The following is a 16,855-nucleotide window of genomic DNA, read 5'->3' on the forward strand; positions in this document are numbered from 1 at the left end:
TCAAAATCAATTTCCAAAAGATGATTTTGTATTACTCTTTTTAGTCAACTTTAGCATGGGTGTATTCACTGCAAGCCACACATAGACATAATATATATTATGTCTATCTGACTGTACATCTCTAACGGGTGCAGTACACAGCTGGTCCCTGTAGGTGGCAGCAACACACGCAAAGTTATCATTCACTGCTTTTGTACACGAAGAAGAGCCGCATGCTAGAAAGAAACAGCTGTGAATACATAGCGAAGCTAGCTAAAGTCTTAGACAACTACACACAAGTGTTCGTGTTCATGGTCGGCAAAGACCAAACCAGTATGACTAACATACTGGTGTAACTGGACTAAAAGGCGTTTTGCTTTAACTGGCCTTCTGTTACTTATATTTAGCCGTTAGCTTGCTAGTTAGCTTGCTAGTGATCTAGCTAGCTGTCACCGGGTTGTTTTGTTCTTTGTAAAAGTGGTCGTTTCTTTTATAACACATGAGTGTGTCTCTGGTTGTTATCCGTCTGGAATTAGCCGACCAGTCTCCTTATCCACAAGGTTTCCAGTACTCAGCCGGTGAGTTAAGTTTCTCATAACGCGTTAAACACGAAAGTCACTGTTTGTGTGGAGTTAGCCACGAAGCTAGCTAACCAGCAGTGATAAGTGAAGATTCTAACGTCACAGCTGTTAACCAGTCAAGTGTTTTCAAAAGTAGACCTTATTTATTAAATAGACCCAGTGATGGAATGTATCTAAGTACATTTACTCAAGAACTTAAGTACAAATTTAAGAAACTTGTACTTTTCATTTTATGCTACTTTCTATTTGTACTCCTCTGCATCTCAGAGGTAAATATTGTACTTTGTACTCCGCTACATTTGTCTGACAGCTTTAGTAACTTTTCAGATGACAGTGTTTCCTCCCCTTCCTGTCCAGTGAAAACCTCGTAGCTCCAGATGTGTTGATGTTAAATGATTGTAACAAACTGAAGGATGAAGAAATTCTACTTCTGCTAAATAAAGTCTTTAAAAAAAAGACTCTTGGATCAGCTGGAAAGTGCATCGTCCCAAAGCTGAAAACAGGGCTGTTTTCTTGTGTCTCTTGTGTTCAGTTGAAGGCATGTCGGAGAAGGAACTGCAGGAGAAGGCTTTGGGTGTAGCCAAACACACCCTGAGTGGAAAGACGGATCTGGAAAGAGCAGGTGTACTGCACCAGCACATTGGTAGCAGAGCCATGGGGGACATGGTTATAGAAACCTTTGAGCCCAGCCCAGGTAAGCACATGAAGCTGGAAGTTCCACCAAGACCCGCCCCATTCTGCCTCTGATTGGCTAGTAGGGAAAAAATAATAACACTGCCTGAGCGGGCTTGGGAGATGATGGCAGGCTTAATGCTGATATGGCACACTGATTAGTCTACGGGTGCTTCTCATGTCGCTTAAATTGCCTCCTCGACTCCTCCATTTGCCTCCCTTCCTCGCGTCTTAGTCCCTCCCACCGAGGAGGCCCGGAAGAGATGCTAGGAAATTGTGGTAGAAGAGAGGAACCGAGGAAATGTTTTTAAAGGGACGAGACGTCCTTTCCTCTGAAGTGTCACATGAATACATGTTCTATATCTATGCATGAATAGCTGTTTGGGCGGAGTTAGCAGCTCCTTCAGCTGCACGGCTTCAGGGAAGGCTGGAAGGAGGGACAGAACAACTTAGGGTTCAGCCGAGGACCGAGGAGTCAAGGAACTATCAAATAAGCGACACGAGAAGCACCTTATATCCACGACGTTCCACATCCGAGATTGCTCCGTTGCCGCCTGAAATTCTGCTGGATGTCCCTCTTTTCGGCTGTTTGTTACCTTCCTCTTTCTTTGTGTTGGCGTTCTAACCTCCGGTGGATTTGTGAGGACTATGGTTGACTGCTCCTCAGATCTCTGCAGGGTAAATCCAGACAGCTAGCTAGACTATCTGTCCAATCGGAGTTTTCTTGCACTGAGGATGGTCTGGCAAAGCGAGACTACATAAAAAGAACATTTTAAAATGGCACTTCCTATTAAAAAGGTTGCCATGTACTGGGGATAGATGTATGCAATGTGCTTACGGTGTTAGCAACATATACATAATATGTTTAATTGGTTTACAGTTTGTTGTTTATTGTGTTATTTTATTGCATATTTTGGCTATTTTTATCTTGTCTTGAATGTTGTTTAGGGAGTGGGGTGATGGCGAGTGGGAGGTTCAGATGGGGAGGTGATGTGTCCATGTTGTGAGTTGTATGTTTTGTGTTAATCTAAAAAAAATAAAAATAAAAAAAGGCCCCTGCTGACCCCTGGTTTACATTGACAAGAAACTAGAATATTGTCAGCCTAATTCTTGAAAAACATCAAACTATGTTTTCATTGTAGATAAAGGGGGAGGCGAAGACCCCGGTGGTTCATCCGAGCCGGACAGTGGACCTCCGGCTGCGCAGACCGAAGCAGACGGTCTGGAGGGCACTGAGGCTTCACAGGACACCAACGAGGCGGCAGGCGCTACTCCTGATTCCCCCTCCAAGCAGCTGCCGGACCAGATCTCTTTCTTCAGCGGAAACCCGTCAGTGGAGATCGTCCATGGCATCATGCACCTCTACAAGACCAAGTGAGTCCCATCTGAAATGTTTATTCATTGTTTCAGACCCTGGCTGCGTCTCATAACCCTTATTCGACAGCTCCTTGACTCCTCAGCTCCTCGGCTGAACCGGATGTTGTTCTGTCCCCCCTCGGTGAAGGCTGTCTCAAAGCTCTTATTTCTGCCCCAAGGAGCCATGAGCGAGGATTAGGGTTAGGCATCGTTTGGATTTTTTTACGATTCCAATGCCGAACCGGTACTTTTAAAGGAAAACGCCACCGTTTGTTGAAATAGTTCTTATCACGGTCTCCCCTGGCTGTAGATAGGTGGGCCAACGCATTTATTTGTCTCAGTGCAAGTAATTAGGTTGTTTTTTTGTTTTTTGTTGGCTCACTTTTACTCACAACATGCTAACCGGCAACATAGGATTCCATTCACTATGCTAAGCTAACTAGCGGCGGCGCTGCCGGTGTTGCACCGGACTAAAACGATGCATGCACAAAAAATGCTTTGACCCACCTATCTACAGCTAGGGGGGACCGAGATAAGAACTATTTCAACAAATGGTGGAGTATCCCTTTAAAACGATTCAGATTCCTAAACCGATTCTTGAAAAACTGAAAAATGACATCAAAGAAAGGCTTTTTTTTTTTTTTTTTGGTGAGCCCAGAGGGAAAATATGGCGTTTTAAAAGTAGCCTACATTTACGGTAGACTACAGAGAAAGTGTGATATTTTTACGTCCGTTTCGGAGCGACGGAGGGAAAATGTTTCAGTCGACACATTAAGTGGAACCGAAATAAAGAGCCAAATATTGTGTTCCAATCCGGTCCGATTCCTACCGGTTGCGTAGGAAGCGGGTCTCGGTAGCGGTCCCAACCCTAGCGATGAAACATGGGAGCAGCCTTCCTGGAAGCCGTGCAGCTGAAGGAGATGCTAACTCCGCCCATACAGCTGATGAATTCATGTGACTCTTCAGAGGAAAGGACGTCTCGTCCCTCTTAAACACATTTGCTCGTTGCCTCTCTCCTCCCGTGATTTCCTCGCGTCTCTTCCATGCCTCCTCGGTGGGAGGGACTAAGACTAGAGGAAGGGAGGCAAGTGGAGGAGTCAAGGAGGCAATTTCAGGGCTATGAGATGCAACCCATAACTGCTGTGTGTGTGTGTGTGTGTGTGTGTGTGTGTGTGTGTGTGTATGTGTATATGTATATGTATATATATATATATATTATATATGGCTGTTTTCTTTTGTAGCAAAATGACATCACTGACTGAGGATGTAAGACGCAGCGCTATGGTGTGCATACTGACTGTCCCCGCGACCATGACCAGCCACGACCTCATGAAGCTTTTGGCCCCTTTTAATGATGTCATGGAGCATATGAAGATCATACGGGACCCGACCCCTAACCAGTATATGGTCCTGATTAAGTTCTGTACACAGGTAAGAGCATAATCATGATTTTTTAACCTTTTGTTTTATGTGTACGTATACAGACCTATCATACCAATTAAAATAGACGAGAGAGGCTTTGTTCAGAGTTTTTACAGAATGGAATCTAATATTCACAACAGTGACTATGTTTTCAAACTCACAGTCTGTCTGTTTCTATCTTTGCCTTAAAATCAGTTGAGCTCTGAGTTTTCAGTGTCAGCCAAAATGACTGTTTCCATGTTCTGGAGGGAAGTTTTTTTGCACAGTTCAACTAAAAAAGACAACAGCAGTTGTTGTAAACGTATCAAAAAAATGGAAAAGAGATAACATAATTAATTTCATTAGCAAATTTCCTTTCTTTACACAAGTAAAAAGGAGTAGAATGAAGTATAAACTTATTTAATCCTACCTAAATTCAGGGACACAGGACTTCTAAGTTTGCGGCTTAATAACATCGCATTAATGGGCTGTTTTTCATTTTTTTTTTGTGATCATTTTTTTATTAGCACCATTTATATCATTCAGACATACAGAATACATTCCACAATGTATGACAGTTGGTGTCAAATGGTGTAAAAAAACACAAATTACACAAAAACCATCTCCCACCCTTCACACCTTGCCTAGTCACTCTCCGCTAGTTCTTGTGGTGTTGAGGTCATTAAGACTGATATTTGTGCTGCTGATAGTCTGATAGTCGATGACTTGGCTTTGTTAATCCTCGCTGTAGAGAGCTCAAGCATAACTATGTCTAGAAAATACGCCAACTACTGTTTTATACAAAGCGAGTGGGGGGGGGAGCCAGCGCTGAGCTAGCATTTTCTTGGTTGCAGTTGAGCCGGCTAGCCAAAGTTTCCTCGGTATCCCAAGCAGGTGTAATTTAGAGTCGTCATTAAGTAACAAAACAATCGGGTCGGTAGGAATTCGACATCCTATCACATCAGATATTATTGATGTTCTTTTATCCCAGAACTCATGCACCTGTTCACACTCCCAGACCATGTGCAGGAAAGTTCCAGTTTGTTCAGGTTGACAGAACGTACAGTAGGGAGTGGGACTGGCTTTCGAGACGTATCTCTTCTGGGGAGTCCAGTATGTCCTATGGCATATGTTGAAGTGGATCTGCTGGTGATTTGGGTTCTTGGAACAGTGGGAAATGTCGTCCCAAACTGTCTGCCAATCAATTGTGTTCCCCTCAGGGCTCAGCTCTCGCTCCCATTAATGGGCTGTTTTCTCTGACACAAACACACTGTTAGTTTGGAGCTGTACTGTGTAGACTTTGGACTCTTTGTAATGTATGTTGAAGTTTGTGCCTCTGTATTTCTGACTTTAGTCACCATCTGACTTGATGTTGCTTTTTTCCTTCCGTCTCATTGTAGGCAGACGCAGACAGTTTCTACACAGCGTGTAATGGCCGCCAGTTCAACTCCATAGAGGACGCAGTGTGCCAAATGGTCTATGTGGAGCGGGCAGAGGTTATAAGGTCTGACGAGGTAAATGTACCCATAAGAATACATTTCCCAGTTTATTCTTAAAGCTGAAACAATAAGTCATTTAAACGGTTAGTTATTTAACAAAAAATATCTGCTATAAAAATGTATAAAAAATATATTATTTAAAAAGTCATTTGTAAACTGAATATCTTTTGGGTTTTTGTCGGACAAAACAAGACTTTTTTTGACTATCATTTTTTATCATTTTGTCGACCTAACAACAAATGTATAAGTTGAGATGAGAGTCGTCGGAATAATCAATGAAAATAACTATTAGTCGCTTTTTATCGAATGCCTCCAGGCGTGCACACATTACCCCCATTCTTTACTCTCTCTCTCCATTGGCTCCCGGTGTGTTTTGGAATCGACTTTAAGATGTTAATGTTTGTTTTTAGGGCCATTAATGGCTTGGCCCTGGCGTATTTTCTGAGATTTTAACCCTTCGAATTTTTAGAAGTCCTACGGTCGAGGTACAAACTGTGGGGTGATCGCGCTTTTGCAGTTGCTGCCCCAATTCAAACTATTACAGACGTAGCTCTTTTTTAATTTATAATATGAAAACGTATTTATTTAGTATAGTATGGATTTATTTATGGCTTTTAATGCATAGTAGCACTGTGACATTTCCCTTTCTTCCTCCTGCTTTTACGTAACCTTTTCTGGTTAAACTGTATGTTATGTTTTTATTCTTGGTCCTTGATGTGTAGCACTGTGGATACCTGCTGGTTGCAGTAAAGGGCGGTATAAATACATGTTGACTGATTGATATCTACGGTGACCATTGTAACCAAACACAGCCGCAGCACTTATCGTTGATTATAGGAAGAAATGAGTGAAAACTGGATACTTTTGATCCTAAATAGTTTCCTTTCTCTAATCTCCTCCCCCTTTTTCCTCTGACTCACTCTCTCTCCCCCTCCTCCTCCCCCACGCCCCTCCCTCAGGGAGCCAGTCTGCCGGTGATGGAGCTCACCGAGCTGCCAAAGTGCACCGTGTGCCTGGAGAGAATGGACGAGTCGGTTAACGGCATCCTCACCACTCTCTGCAACCACAGCTTTCACAGCCAGTGTCTCCAGCGGTGGGAAGATGCCTCGTGAGTTGTGTACACAAACACACACACACACACACACACACACACTCACTCACGCACACTGGAATTACCACGCTGTCCTGTGTTACCTACGTGATTTTACCTTTTGAGATGAGCTTATTTCTGACCTTTTTTCTACCAATGATGTGACTAAAACTCAGTGCTGTCCTTCCGCTTTTGGTTTATCTTAATCGCTGACACTCCTACTGCATGTATGCAACCGTTGGTGATAGTTAGTGTAAATGTACCGTAGGACTGGTTTACAACCCTGTACATAAAGGAACCTTCTCACTGATGACAGAATCACATGCTCGGTGCTCTCTCGCCTGATTCTTAGTCCACTGGTTATTTCTCCAGGCTTCATGTCACGGGATGTTTGTCTTTGTCCTCCTCTTTGCGTGTATTCTTCTGTTTCACAAAAGGACCACTGAACACACACGCGTCACAATAGATGAATGTGTTTGGCTCTGTTTTCAGGTGTCCTGTGTGTAGATACTGTCAAACACCAGAACCAGTTGAAGAGAACAAGTGCTTTGAGTGTGGAGTGCAGGAGGTAACTGATATCAATCTGTGTAGCTCTTTATCTTGTACTGGATCTTTCTTCTTCTTAAATTGATTTAGCTTTTAATTAACCTTTTTTTTTTTTTTTTTTGCTCACCCCACGTGTCATTTTTTTCCTCTGTAGAACCTGTGGATTTGTTTGATCTGCGGGCACATCGGTTGTGGTCGCTACGTCAGCCGGCATGCCTACAAGCACTTTGAGGAAACGCAGCATACTTACGCTATGCAGCTCACCAACCACCGTGTTTGGGACTACGCAGGAGGTAGAGTGTGTGTGTGTGTGTGTGTGTGTGTGTGTGTGTGTGTGTGTGTGTGTGTGTGTGTGTGTGTGTGTGTGTGTGTGTGTGTGTGTGTGTGTGTGTGTGTGTGTGTGTGTGTGTGTGTTTGTGTGTGTGTGTGTGTGTGTGTGTGTGTGTGTGTGAGAACAGGCACATGTTGCTAGTTGAGGATGGCGATGGTGAATTGCAAGGTTACATCTTTATGAACAAAAAATGTATGGCTCTTAAAGCTGCTTTAAGCACTTTTGGCCACTAGAGGGCAGAAGATGACCTAAACAAATTTAGACGTGTATATATATGTTTTTTTAATTTATTTATACTTTTTATTGATCTTCAGTGGGGAAATTACAATTTAAAAAAAATAAAATAAAATTCTCACTCTGTGGTTAGAACATGCTACACACAGGCCTGAAATCCACACACAGGTCAGGTCCTTTACTTGCACAAATGGAGAGATGTCAGAGTGAAGGGGCTGCAGTTGCTGGACAAGCGCCCCGAACTGTTTGAGGGGTGTGGGGTGTGTGTTCGGTGCCTTGGTGCCTTGCTCAAGAGCACAATGATAAAACGGAGAAAAGCAGCAAATGCCCTCAAGGGTGCATTTTTAATTTAATAAATTGATACATTTTTCCTCTTTCAACTAATTATCTGTTGATTAATTAATTGTTTCAGTTCTCATGCAACGGACCAACTTTAAAATGATGTTTGGGTACCCTTGGTTGCTCTAACCGACCAGTCCGTGGTGATCTTTGTGGTTCCAGATAACTACGTGCACCGGCTGGTGGCCAGTAAGACCGACGGGAAGATGGTGCAGTACGAGTGCGAGGGAGACACCTGCCACGCTGAGAAAATTGACGGACTTCAACTGGAGGTAAGCCTTTGCTTTTGATGCTTAAGTTTGCTAAATCAACACACAATTTATTACATTGTTGGTTCTCCATGTCCGCAGTACTCGTACCTGCTGACGAGTCAGCTGGAGTCTCAGAGGATTTACTGGGAGAATAAGATCGTTCATCTGGAGAAGGAGACCGCTGAGGAGGTACTGAGTGCTATAAACAATTCAGGCTTTAAGTCTTTAAGTTTTCTTGCATCTTTCTCTGATTATTCTCTGCACACACATGTCTTTTAACAGATAAACAACATGAAGGCCAAATTTAAGGAGACTCTGGAGCGTTGTGATAACTTGGAGCGACGGTTCGGAGAACTAAGCAAAGACAAGCAGGGAATAGAGAAGAAGTAAGACTGACACTTTTTTTACAATGTTTTTATTGAATTTTTCCCCCATCCCAGCCCATAACAAAATCTCTCTCCTATCATCTGCCGTATTACAAGAGCCAAAAAACCAAAAGCAAACTATATGACATTTTGGCGTTACCTGTTGTCGTCTCTTCGGCCGGGGACTCTGTTTCTGCCTGGACCAGCACAGTTTGAGATCTTTTACAGTTTTTGTGATATCACTGTTTGTTTAGTGTTCATTTCAGGCATTTTGATCGATTATAATGGGTGTGTATTGCGTGACTTACAGTGGGTGATGTCATCACTAGAGCATGGAGCCTTAAAAAAGAAAGTCTTTGTCTCTTGTCTATAAATTGCTCTCACGCTCACAATTTTTACTTGTCATACATGATTTATATGTTAAAACGTAGGTATTGTTGTGTAGTTTCAGCAAATGTGTTCACTTAAGCGACATGAGTTATACATTTGGCTCGGTGAGCTTCCAAATAACAACCGTTCCAAATCTTCCCCCATTCGCTGCCCATGTTTTGTTCTCTCTCTACAATTGAGCAATTGTCATAGTACAGTAGAGAGAGAGAGAAATGAAGCTATTTGATGATGGTTCCGCAGTGATTACGTTATGCTTTCTCCTCCTCGGCATATTTATTGCATCACCTGGACAAGGAAGTAGGTTACTCTAGTATCGATTTTTGACTATTTTAAAACGAGGTGAGAACATTTCTCTTTGTTTGATGTCATTTAAAGTAAAGATGGGCTTTGCTGTTGTCTTTACGACTCATTTTAAAAGAGACAGAGAAAAAAGAGATTTGTGCTACACGGCACACATTAGTGGGGTTATTCAACTTGTCAATGAAATTCGTACTTATTAAAACCATTCCCACTTTTCCAACTGTTCTCACTTCTTCAACTTCTTCTCACGGATTTAATCTATTCATCCAGTTTCGCTTTAGCAATTTAGCTATTCAGCATTCACGCGCATTTTCTGCAGGAAATGCATTTTTCTAGTCTCTGATGTTATTCTTTCGTATTTGTAAGTGTATTTGATATTTACTAAAACAGCAATTCATCTTAAAGGTACACTTTCTTTTCAGGTGGGAATAAAACCACAATGCTAATCATCGTATGAGTCTGCACATACAATATTCTTCAGTATTTGAACACACAAGCACACTCCCTTTTCCCAGGATCCCTCCCCTGGGCATTTTACAGCGAAAACCTCAACAGAATTCCCTGGAAAAAAAACAAACTGAATTTAACCCTTTCTGGACAATGAAGCATACTGTAGGTCCTCAGGTGGGATGAAACATCCTGTGTGATTTAACTGGTATAAGAGTGTCTGTGCAACAATATACCTATTTTCCCAGCGGACAGTTTGACATGTCAAAACAGGAAAAGCCCTTTAATTTAACATTAATTAAGTAACATTAGTAACATTAATTGGGTGTGACATTTCCAGGGATTTGGCATTGTGCACGCTGGTTCACATTGTTAAGCTGATCAGTTCCACCTGTGCTTTTCCTGTTGTGACAAGTCAAAATGCATGCTGTTAAGTGTTCTATTAAAGGAAACCTATAGCCAGAGCTACACAAATAAAAGCCAAGTTGTAATAAATTGTAAACCGCTGACTCTGTGTTTGTGTGTTCAGGTGCACCCAGTTGAACAGTCGAGTCTTGAAGCTGACCCAGGAGCTGAAGGAGGAGCAGGAGATGAACCGCTGTCTGAGAGCCAATCAGGTGCAGCTGCAGGCCAAGCTGGCAGAGGAGGAACTCAAAGCGAAAGAGACCGGTGAGTGAGGAGATGACGATAACTGATAAATATGTATAATTATGCTAGTCACCATCACAGCACACTACACAGCACACTGTAATTCAGGCTTAAAGTGCTGCATGTCATGAAGGGTGAACTTAGCTATAGAGATCAAGAGTGGGACTAAACATGTTTCTTTCTGCTGTAAATTTGGGTATTTTAGCATGGGGTGAAATCCCTTTTGGAGCCTGGTTCCAAAGACCACTCAATGAACTGTATTTTTTTTTTTTTTTTTTTATATAGAGTTCAGTAATTGGATTGAGTTTAATTAAGCCCATACTGATTTAATAAAATTAACCTGGATTGACCCCGAAACATCTCAAGACATCTCTACCTAAATTAGCTCGTCTGGTGCTGCTTCCAAGTAAGCTAGCTGCTCATTTCCCAGACATTAACAATAGTTATTAACCATAGTTAATGTCAGACTCAATGCTGTATAAAAGAAGTGGACGTAGCCACTGTGACGTCATTGGTTTGTGGACTACAGTGCCAAATCTTGAGTTTGGCTTTTTCCCCTCGCCATCTTAGTTTTTATTAGAGCCAGAAGTGACCATATTTGGATGAGAGGGTGGAGCTTGGGAGGAGCAAGGACACCGCTGTTGTAAGGACTTGTCAATCACAGGTTAGCCACGCCCTAAAGCATCCCCTGCTTTATTGTCTATTTTTAAAAAAACACAAGATGAACATCATGCTGTACTGAAGAAGACTTAAAACTAGCGATTGAGGCCATAAACTCACTATGAAAATGTTTACTGAGGTATTAAATCAAGTGAGAGGTAGGCTCATTTTCTCACAGACTTCTATAGAAACGGACTTCTTTTTGCAACCCGCTCCTGTTGGCCACTGGGGGAAAAAAAATGCTGGTTTAAAGCAACACTAGGTAACTTTTCCCACTTCGGTCTACTGATTGGAAGCGGAATTGTCCATTACATTACATTACATTACATTAAGCAAGTTTGCCAGATCAGGTAGTGGATCTGTAGTTCGAATGAACTGGACAATGTAATGTAATGGAAAATTCTGCTTCCAACCTGTAGATCAAGTGTTGCTTTAAGGAGCTTCAGCATTGGCTTCACTTTTCAGACCTGGAGGTTGCTGCTTAGTCAGGTTAAAGAATCCAGAGCACAGGGGCCGTGCCCGGGAGGGATACACAACAGGAATTTGTTGAATGCTCGGCTGGTAGACATTCAGAAAATACTTCCAGAGAGCAAAGGTCATGCAGTATGTGCCTGAAGGTAGATGGGTTGTTTTTGTATCTGGGGCCGGCAGTCAGAAAGTACTTCCTCATTTATACCGTAATATTTGCAAATCATAAACAGAGCGCTGCTGGAGGTAGACAGACCATGGACAAGAGTTAAAGAAAGACTTCAGAGGGAAGGAATCTCTTTACCTTTTTAAAACAGCCACCTGGTGCAAGTCCTCATCAGACAAGTAAAATCATGTCTTATTTATTGTCATGTCTACAGTAAGAGATACTTTATTAGGCAGCAGTTGCACTGAGGGCAACGTTAATGTCAGCTTAGACTAGAGATTTGAATGGAAATTTTAGGCCTATGGTTTAGATGTACCAGTATTTTTCCTTCAGCGCTCAGCTCTGAGGATGCAGAAAGTTTAAACAAATGTTCCACAACGCAGGTGCTCTGTGTTTATATGAGACCCATGCAAGTCGTGCCATTTGACTTGTTTTGATGAGAGGGATTTGAAAGTTTAACCCACGGCATATATATATATATATATTTTTTTTTTTTTTAAACATTCCACACTGCTAGTCATCCTCTTGGAGTCGGTCTGAACACGTGTTATTTAATGAGTGTAGTCAGAGCTTAGTCCAGGGATGTTGTGGTTCCACTGCTCGCTTGGTTTGGTTGACTCAAGTTAAATCAACACTTGTGTAAATAAATCCGTGCCGTTTGTTGCGTTGCACTGAAGATATTTAGATGTGTCTTACTTCAAAGCTGAGCGAGCGTTTCTTGTTATGGGCAGCACGTGGAACTCAGAAATCCATTATTCTTTCATTTTAAAAGCCAAAGTCTCATATCAGAATTTTCCTAACAAAGCAGCTTCTGATTAAGTTCACCAAGAAGGCTCTTCCTCTGTGTCACCATCTCCTAAATGTGCTCCCGATTGACTTCAGGGCAGCTGGAAGTCCACACATCTTCCGCCGCAGGCTGAAAACGTATCTCTTCCGACTGCACCTTGGCTAAAAAGATGATGGTTATTACATATATACAGTACAGGCCAAAAGTTTGGACACACCTTCTCATTCAATGTGTTTCTTCATTTTCATGACTATTTACATTGTAGATTCTCACTGAAGGCATCAAAACTATGAATGAACACATATGGAATTATGTACTTAACAAAAAAGTGTGAAATAACTGAAAACATGTCTTATATTTTAGATTCCTCAAAGTAGCCACCCTTTGCTTTTTTTGATAACTCTGCAAACCCTTGGTGTTCTCTCAATGAGCTTCATGAGGTAGTCACCTGAAATGGTTTTACCTTCACAGGTGTGCTTTGTCAGGGTTAATTAGTGGAATTATTTTTAATTTAGTACATAATTCCATATGTGTTCATTCATAGTTTTGATGCCTTCAGTGAGAATCTACAATGTAAATAGTCATGAAAATAAAAAGGAAACGCATTGAATGAGAAGGTGTGTCCAAACTTTTGGCCTGTACTGTACTTACATGTTGCACTTACATGTGACACTTTGTAGTTTGACTTATTTGAAGCAAATGCACTACTTCTGTGTGATTGTTGCTTTTTTTTAATCTTTTTTTTTTTTAAGATTCTTTTTTTAAGGGGCTTCTTGCTAATAAGGTGACAAAGGCAATAACATATCTATTAGATTTCTATAGGGAAGGTACAAAGGAGGAGACACCAAACAATGCGGTGAGAGCATTCGGCATGTCTGAAATAGTTTCAAAAATATCCGTCCAGTAGTTACACAGAGATGGGCAGAGCTACGTTTTCTACGTTTGTGCTCTCTTTGCACAGCTTTTACTAATCTGTATGTAGATCTAAATGTTTATTTAAGTCACTTTTACAGACAGGAAGTTCACACAGCTGTGTTACGGTCACAGCCCTGAGGCCAGCAGTGACAGTGTGAAATACATCAGCACAGTTCTAGTAGGTTCCACTCTACAGTGAAATCAGATTTGACCCATTTTAGATAGTAAACATGAAAATCAATATGTGGCCGCTCAGTGTTGATATTGTGGTGAGCCGCCACAAATATATCAATGTATGGGAATAGTATATATACATTATACTGCACATTTAAGTGTTGTAAAGCAAATAGTGTGTGCTATTATCTTGGGTTTACAGGTTAAGGGAGCTGCACATCCATCAGTAATTTGACTAATGTGCCAAATGATAATGTGACAGTGTGAATTCTCAGCTGAATCTGCAGCTCCTCTCGGCTTTTACGGAGCTTCATAGTGAGTTTCAGCTCTTTGTTTATCTGTCGGGTCCACAAATTTACTGTTCTGTTGCTCTCATAGCAACGTTTTCAGAGAAAAAGCTGCAGAAGGCCACTGAACACTACCTGCTCAGCAGCAAACAGCAGACAGACTCAGTTAGAGACTAGCTGGTGAACATAGTGGAGCATTTAGCAGCTAAAGAGACCTCATTTCCCTCAGGCATCGGTAGAGACTAAAAACAGCTGAAAGAGAGAGGGGAGTTGGACTGACATTCATCAGGTGGACACAAACACCCAAATACTCGTGATGATTCATCATGTTGCTAGGTAACTGCCAGATGTAGAAAATAAACAACTTTTTGCTAACAAGTTCAGCATATCCACTTAAAATGTGGTGATAGTTTTATTCTTCATCTGTAAAAGTTCAAATCACTTCATTTGTCTCTGAGTTGAAATGAAAAGACAGGAAGAGTAACACATAAAAGGACAATTCACAGATAAGGTTTGTAGCAAGTATGTCTTCTTCTCAGACTGATCTCATGAAGTGGCGTATTAGGGCTGTGCATTTAATCGAAAGGTAATCGGGATTATGATTTTGGCTCCCAATGATCACAAAAACAGAATAATCGAGAAAAACAAACATTTAGCTTTGCAAGAAAACTTATTTTCTCTTGTGTTCTGAATGAAATAAAGTTTAAATAGGACAAATATTAAGGCAACTTTCAGTGTTTTTTGTTATTGTTGATTTATGTAACTTTTTCCACTGTTTTTAAGTTCAATAATTGCAACATCTCTCCAGAAGTCAACGAGTAATCGTGTTAAATTATCGTGATTTCAATATTGACTGAAATAATTGCGATTATATTTTTTTCCATAATCGAGCAGCCCTATGACACGCCAATTCGTATGCCGTTTTTGAGTATTATCAAGACGCATAATCGCTTTTTAGCGTGTTTATCAACGCTGTTCGGCCGCCATTGACCTACATTACGTGTGAATTTTCGCCGTAGCGAGCAGTATGAATGGATGCAAATTCGCGGAGGGAGGTTGGTTGGGGTGGTGGATGGGTAACACACAGGACTTTTACCCAGGTGTTGGTCACTGTCGTATTTTTGTTGTTTTTTTTTGTTGTTTTTTTGTGTTACTAAAGCCTTTCCCAATGTTCTTTTCCTAAACCCAACTTTTTTGACATTGTTCTCGCGATAGTACGGCAAATCGCGTACAAATCCACGTAGACCTACACGTGGAAAGCTCAAAATGCATAGAGATAACACGCCATTTGGCTTTAGGAAAGTGGCGTGTATGTTTACGCAAAGTCATGATGCCACGTTGCTTCTTCTTTACAGTCCATTTACCATCCGTTGGTGTGTCTATTGGCTGGTGTTTCCCTGTAGGTGAATGTAAGGACGGGGCAATAGCAGAACTGAAGGAGCAGCTGAGAGACGTGATGTTTTATCTGGAGACGCAGCAGCAGATTGAACACCTGCCTCCGGAGGCCCGCAGCGAAATCCAGGAGGGACAGATCAACATCGGCGCCAGCCCTTCGGACAGCGCCGGAGCCGGCCCCTCCTCCGCCAGAGGCAGGAGAGGCCGGGGCAGGAAGAGGAAGTAGGCAGCGGTTTTAAAAGTCTACTGGAACATGCTAGAAACTATCCCAGCCTCTCAGCGTTGGACACACGGCTGAGCTTTGTCCTTTTTGTTTTGGTTAACGTGCGTCTCCGTCATTGTGGTTCCCCAGAAAGCACTCCGAAGAGAAATAAAGACTTGACGCTCATCCTCTCGAAGAAAGATGAAATAGTGATGATATTTACCTGCACAACTTAACTTAATGTGGCTTCCACAAGAAGAAAGGTGGAACCTGGTGGTGGATTGGTCAGCCATTAACGGCAACACTTGGCTGTGGTTTGTTAAATATATTTAACGTCTGTGTGATGTCAATATATTCAGCTATTTCCACAATCTAAAAAGAATATCTTTTTTTTTTTGGTCATAAGCGGTATTTATCAGACCAAAATGATCATTTTTTTTTCCCAGTTTAATACCCTGTAATAGCTGACATGTGTTTTTCTTTTACATTGTGAGAAATTTGGCAAAGCGAAGCTGGTACATGAATGTTTTCTTTGTGTAAAGGAAGCTTGTCTTTTCCTGAATCCTTTTTAAGTAAAATGGGTTTGTTTTTTCACATTCACCCCCCCCCCAACATTATTTCTCAGTAGTTTAACACTGAACACTACTCAGGATGATAAAGATTAACAGAGATGGAGGAGAATCGTTGATTTGCCACGTTGCTTTTTTTCCTTCTCTTATCCGTACAGTTTATCGCTGTTGGAAAGTCCAGGGACAGCAGCCAGATCATACCCACTGACGGGAAGCCTTTTTGGGCAGGAGCAGGAAGCATGCTTACCCTTTAACATCTAGGTCAGTGATTCCCAAGCAGGAGTGCGTGTCCCACAGGGGGTAAATAATACCACTGCTTTTACCAAGAAGTACCTAAAAGGCCTGTGAAGTACAGTACAGGCCAAAAGTTTGGACACACCTTCTCATTCAATGCGTTTCCTTTTTATTTTCATGACTATTTACATTGTAGATTCTCACTGAAGACATCAAAACTATGAATGAACACATATGGAATTATGTACTTAACAAAAAAGTGTGAAAGAACTGAAAACATGTCTTATATTTTAGATTCTTCAAAGTAGCCACCCTTTGCTTTTTTTATTAATAAGGGAAATAATTCCACTAATGAACCCTGACAAAGCACACCTGTGAAGGTAAAACCATTTCAGGTGACTACCTCATGAAGCTCATTGAGAGAACACCAAGGGTTTGCAGAGTTATCAAAAAAAGCAAAGGGTGGCTACTTTGAAGAATCTAAAATATAAGACATGTTTTCAGTTATTTCACACTTTTTTCTACAATGTAAATAGTCATGAAAATGAAGAAACACATTGAATGAGAAG

At 41.5% G+C, this 16,855-nt stretch overlaps 1 protein-coding gene across 1 annotated transcript; it reads left to right on the plus strand.

Moving 5' to 3' along the window:
• The first annotated feature begins 178 nt into the window (after positions 1-178).
• LOC120546010 (BRCA1 associated protein) lies at positions 179-16,164 on the plus strand. The gene is made up of 13 exons (XM_039780743.1): positions 179-557; positions 1,093-1,254; positions 2,375-2,606; positions 3,830-4,019; positions 5,390-5,503; positions 6,448-6,596; positions 7,071-7,146; positions 7,279-7,417; positions 8,191-8,300; positions 8,379-8,468; positions 8,562-8,665; positions 10,311-10,450; positions 15,290-16,164. Exons 1-13 carry the CDS (start codon positions 479-481, stop codon positions 15,505-15,507), a joined length of 1,803 nt encoding a protein of 600 aa, XP_039636677.1. The 5' UTR covers positions 179-478; the 3' UTR covers positions 15,508-16,164.
• The last annotated feature ends 691 nt before the right edge of the window (positions 16,165-16,855 follow it).

Source organism: Perca fluviatilis, chromosome 17 (assembly GCF_010015445.1).
Source record: "Perca fluviatilis chromosome 17, GENO_Pfluv_1.0, whole genome shotgun sequence".
Lineage (NCBI taxonomy): Eukaryota > Metazoa > Chordata > Actinopteri > Perciformes > Percidae > Perca > Perca fluviatilis.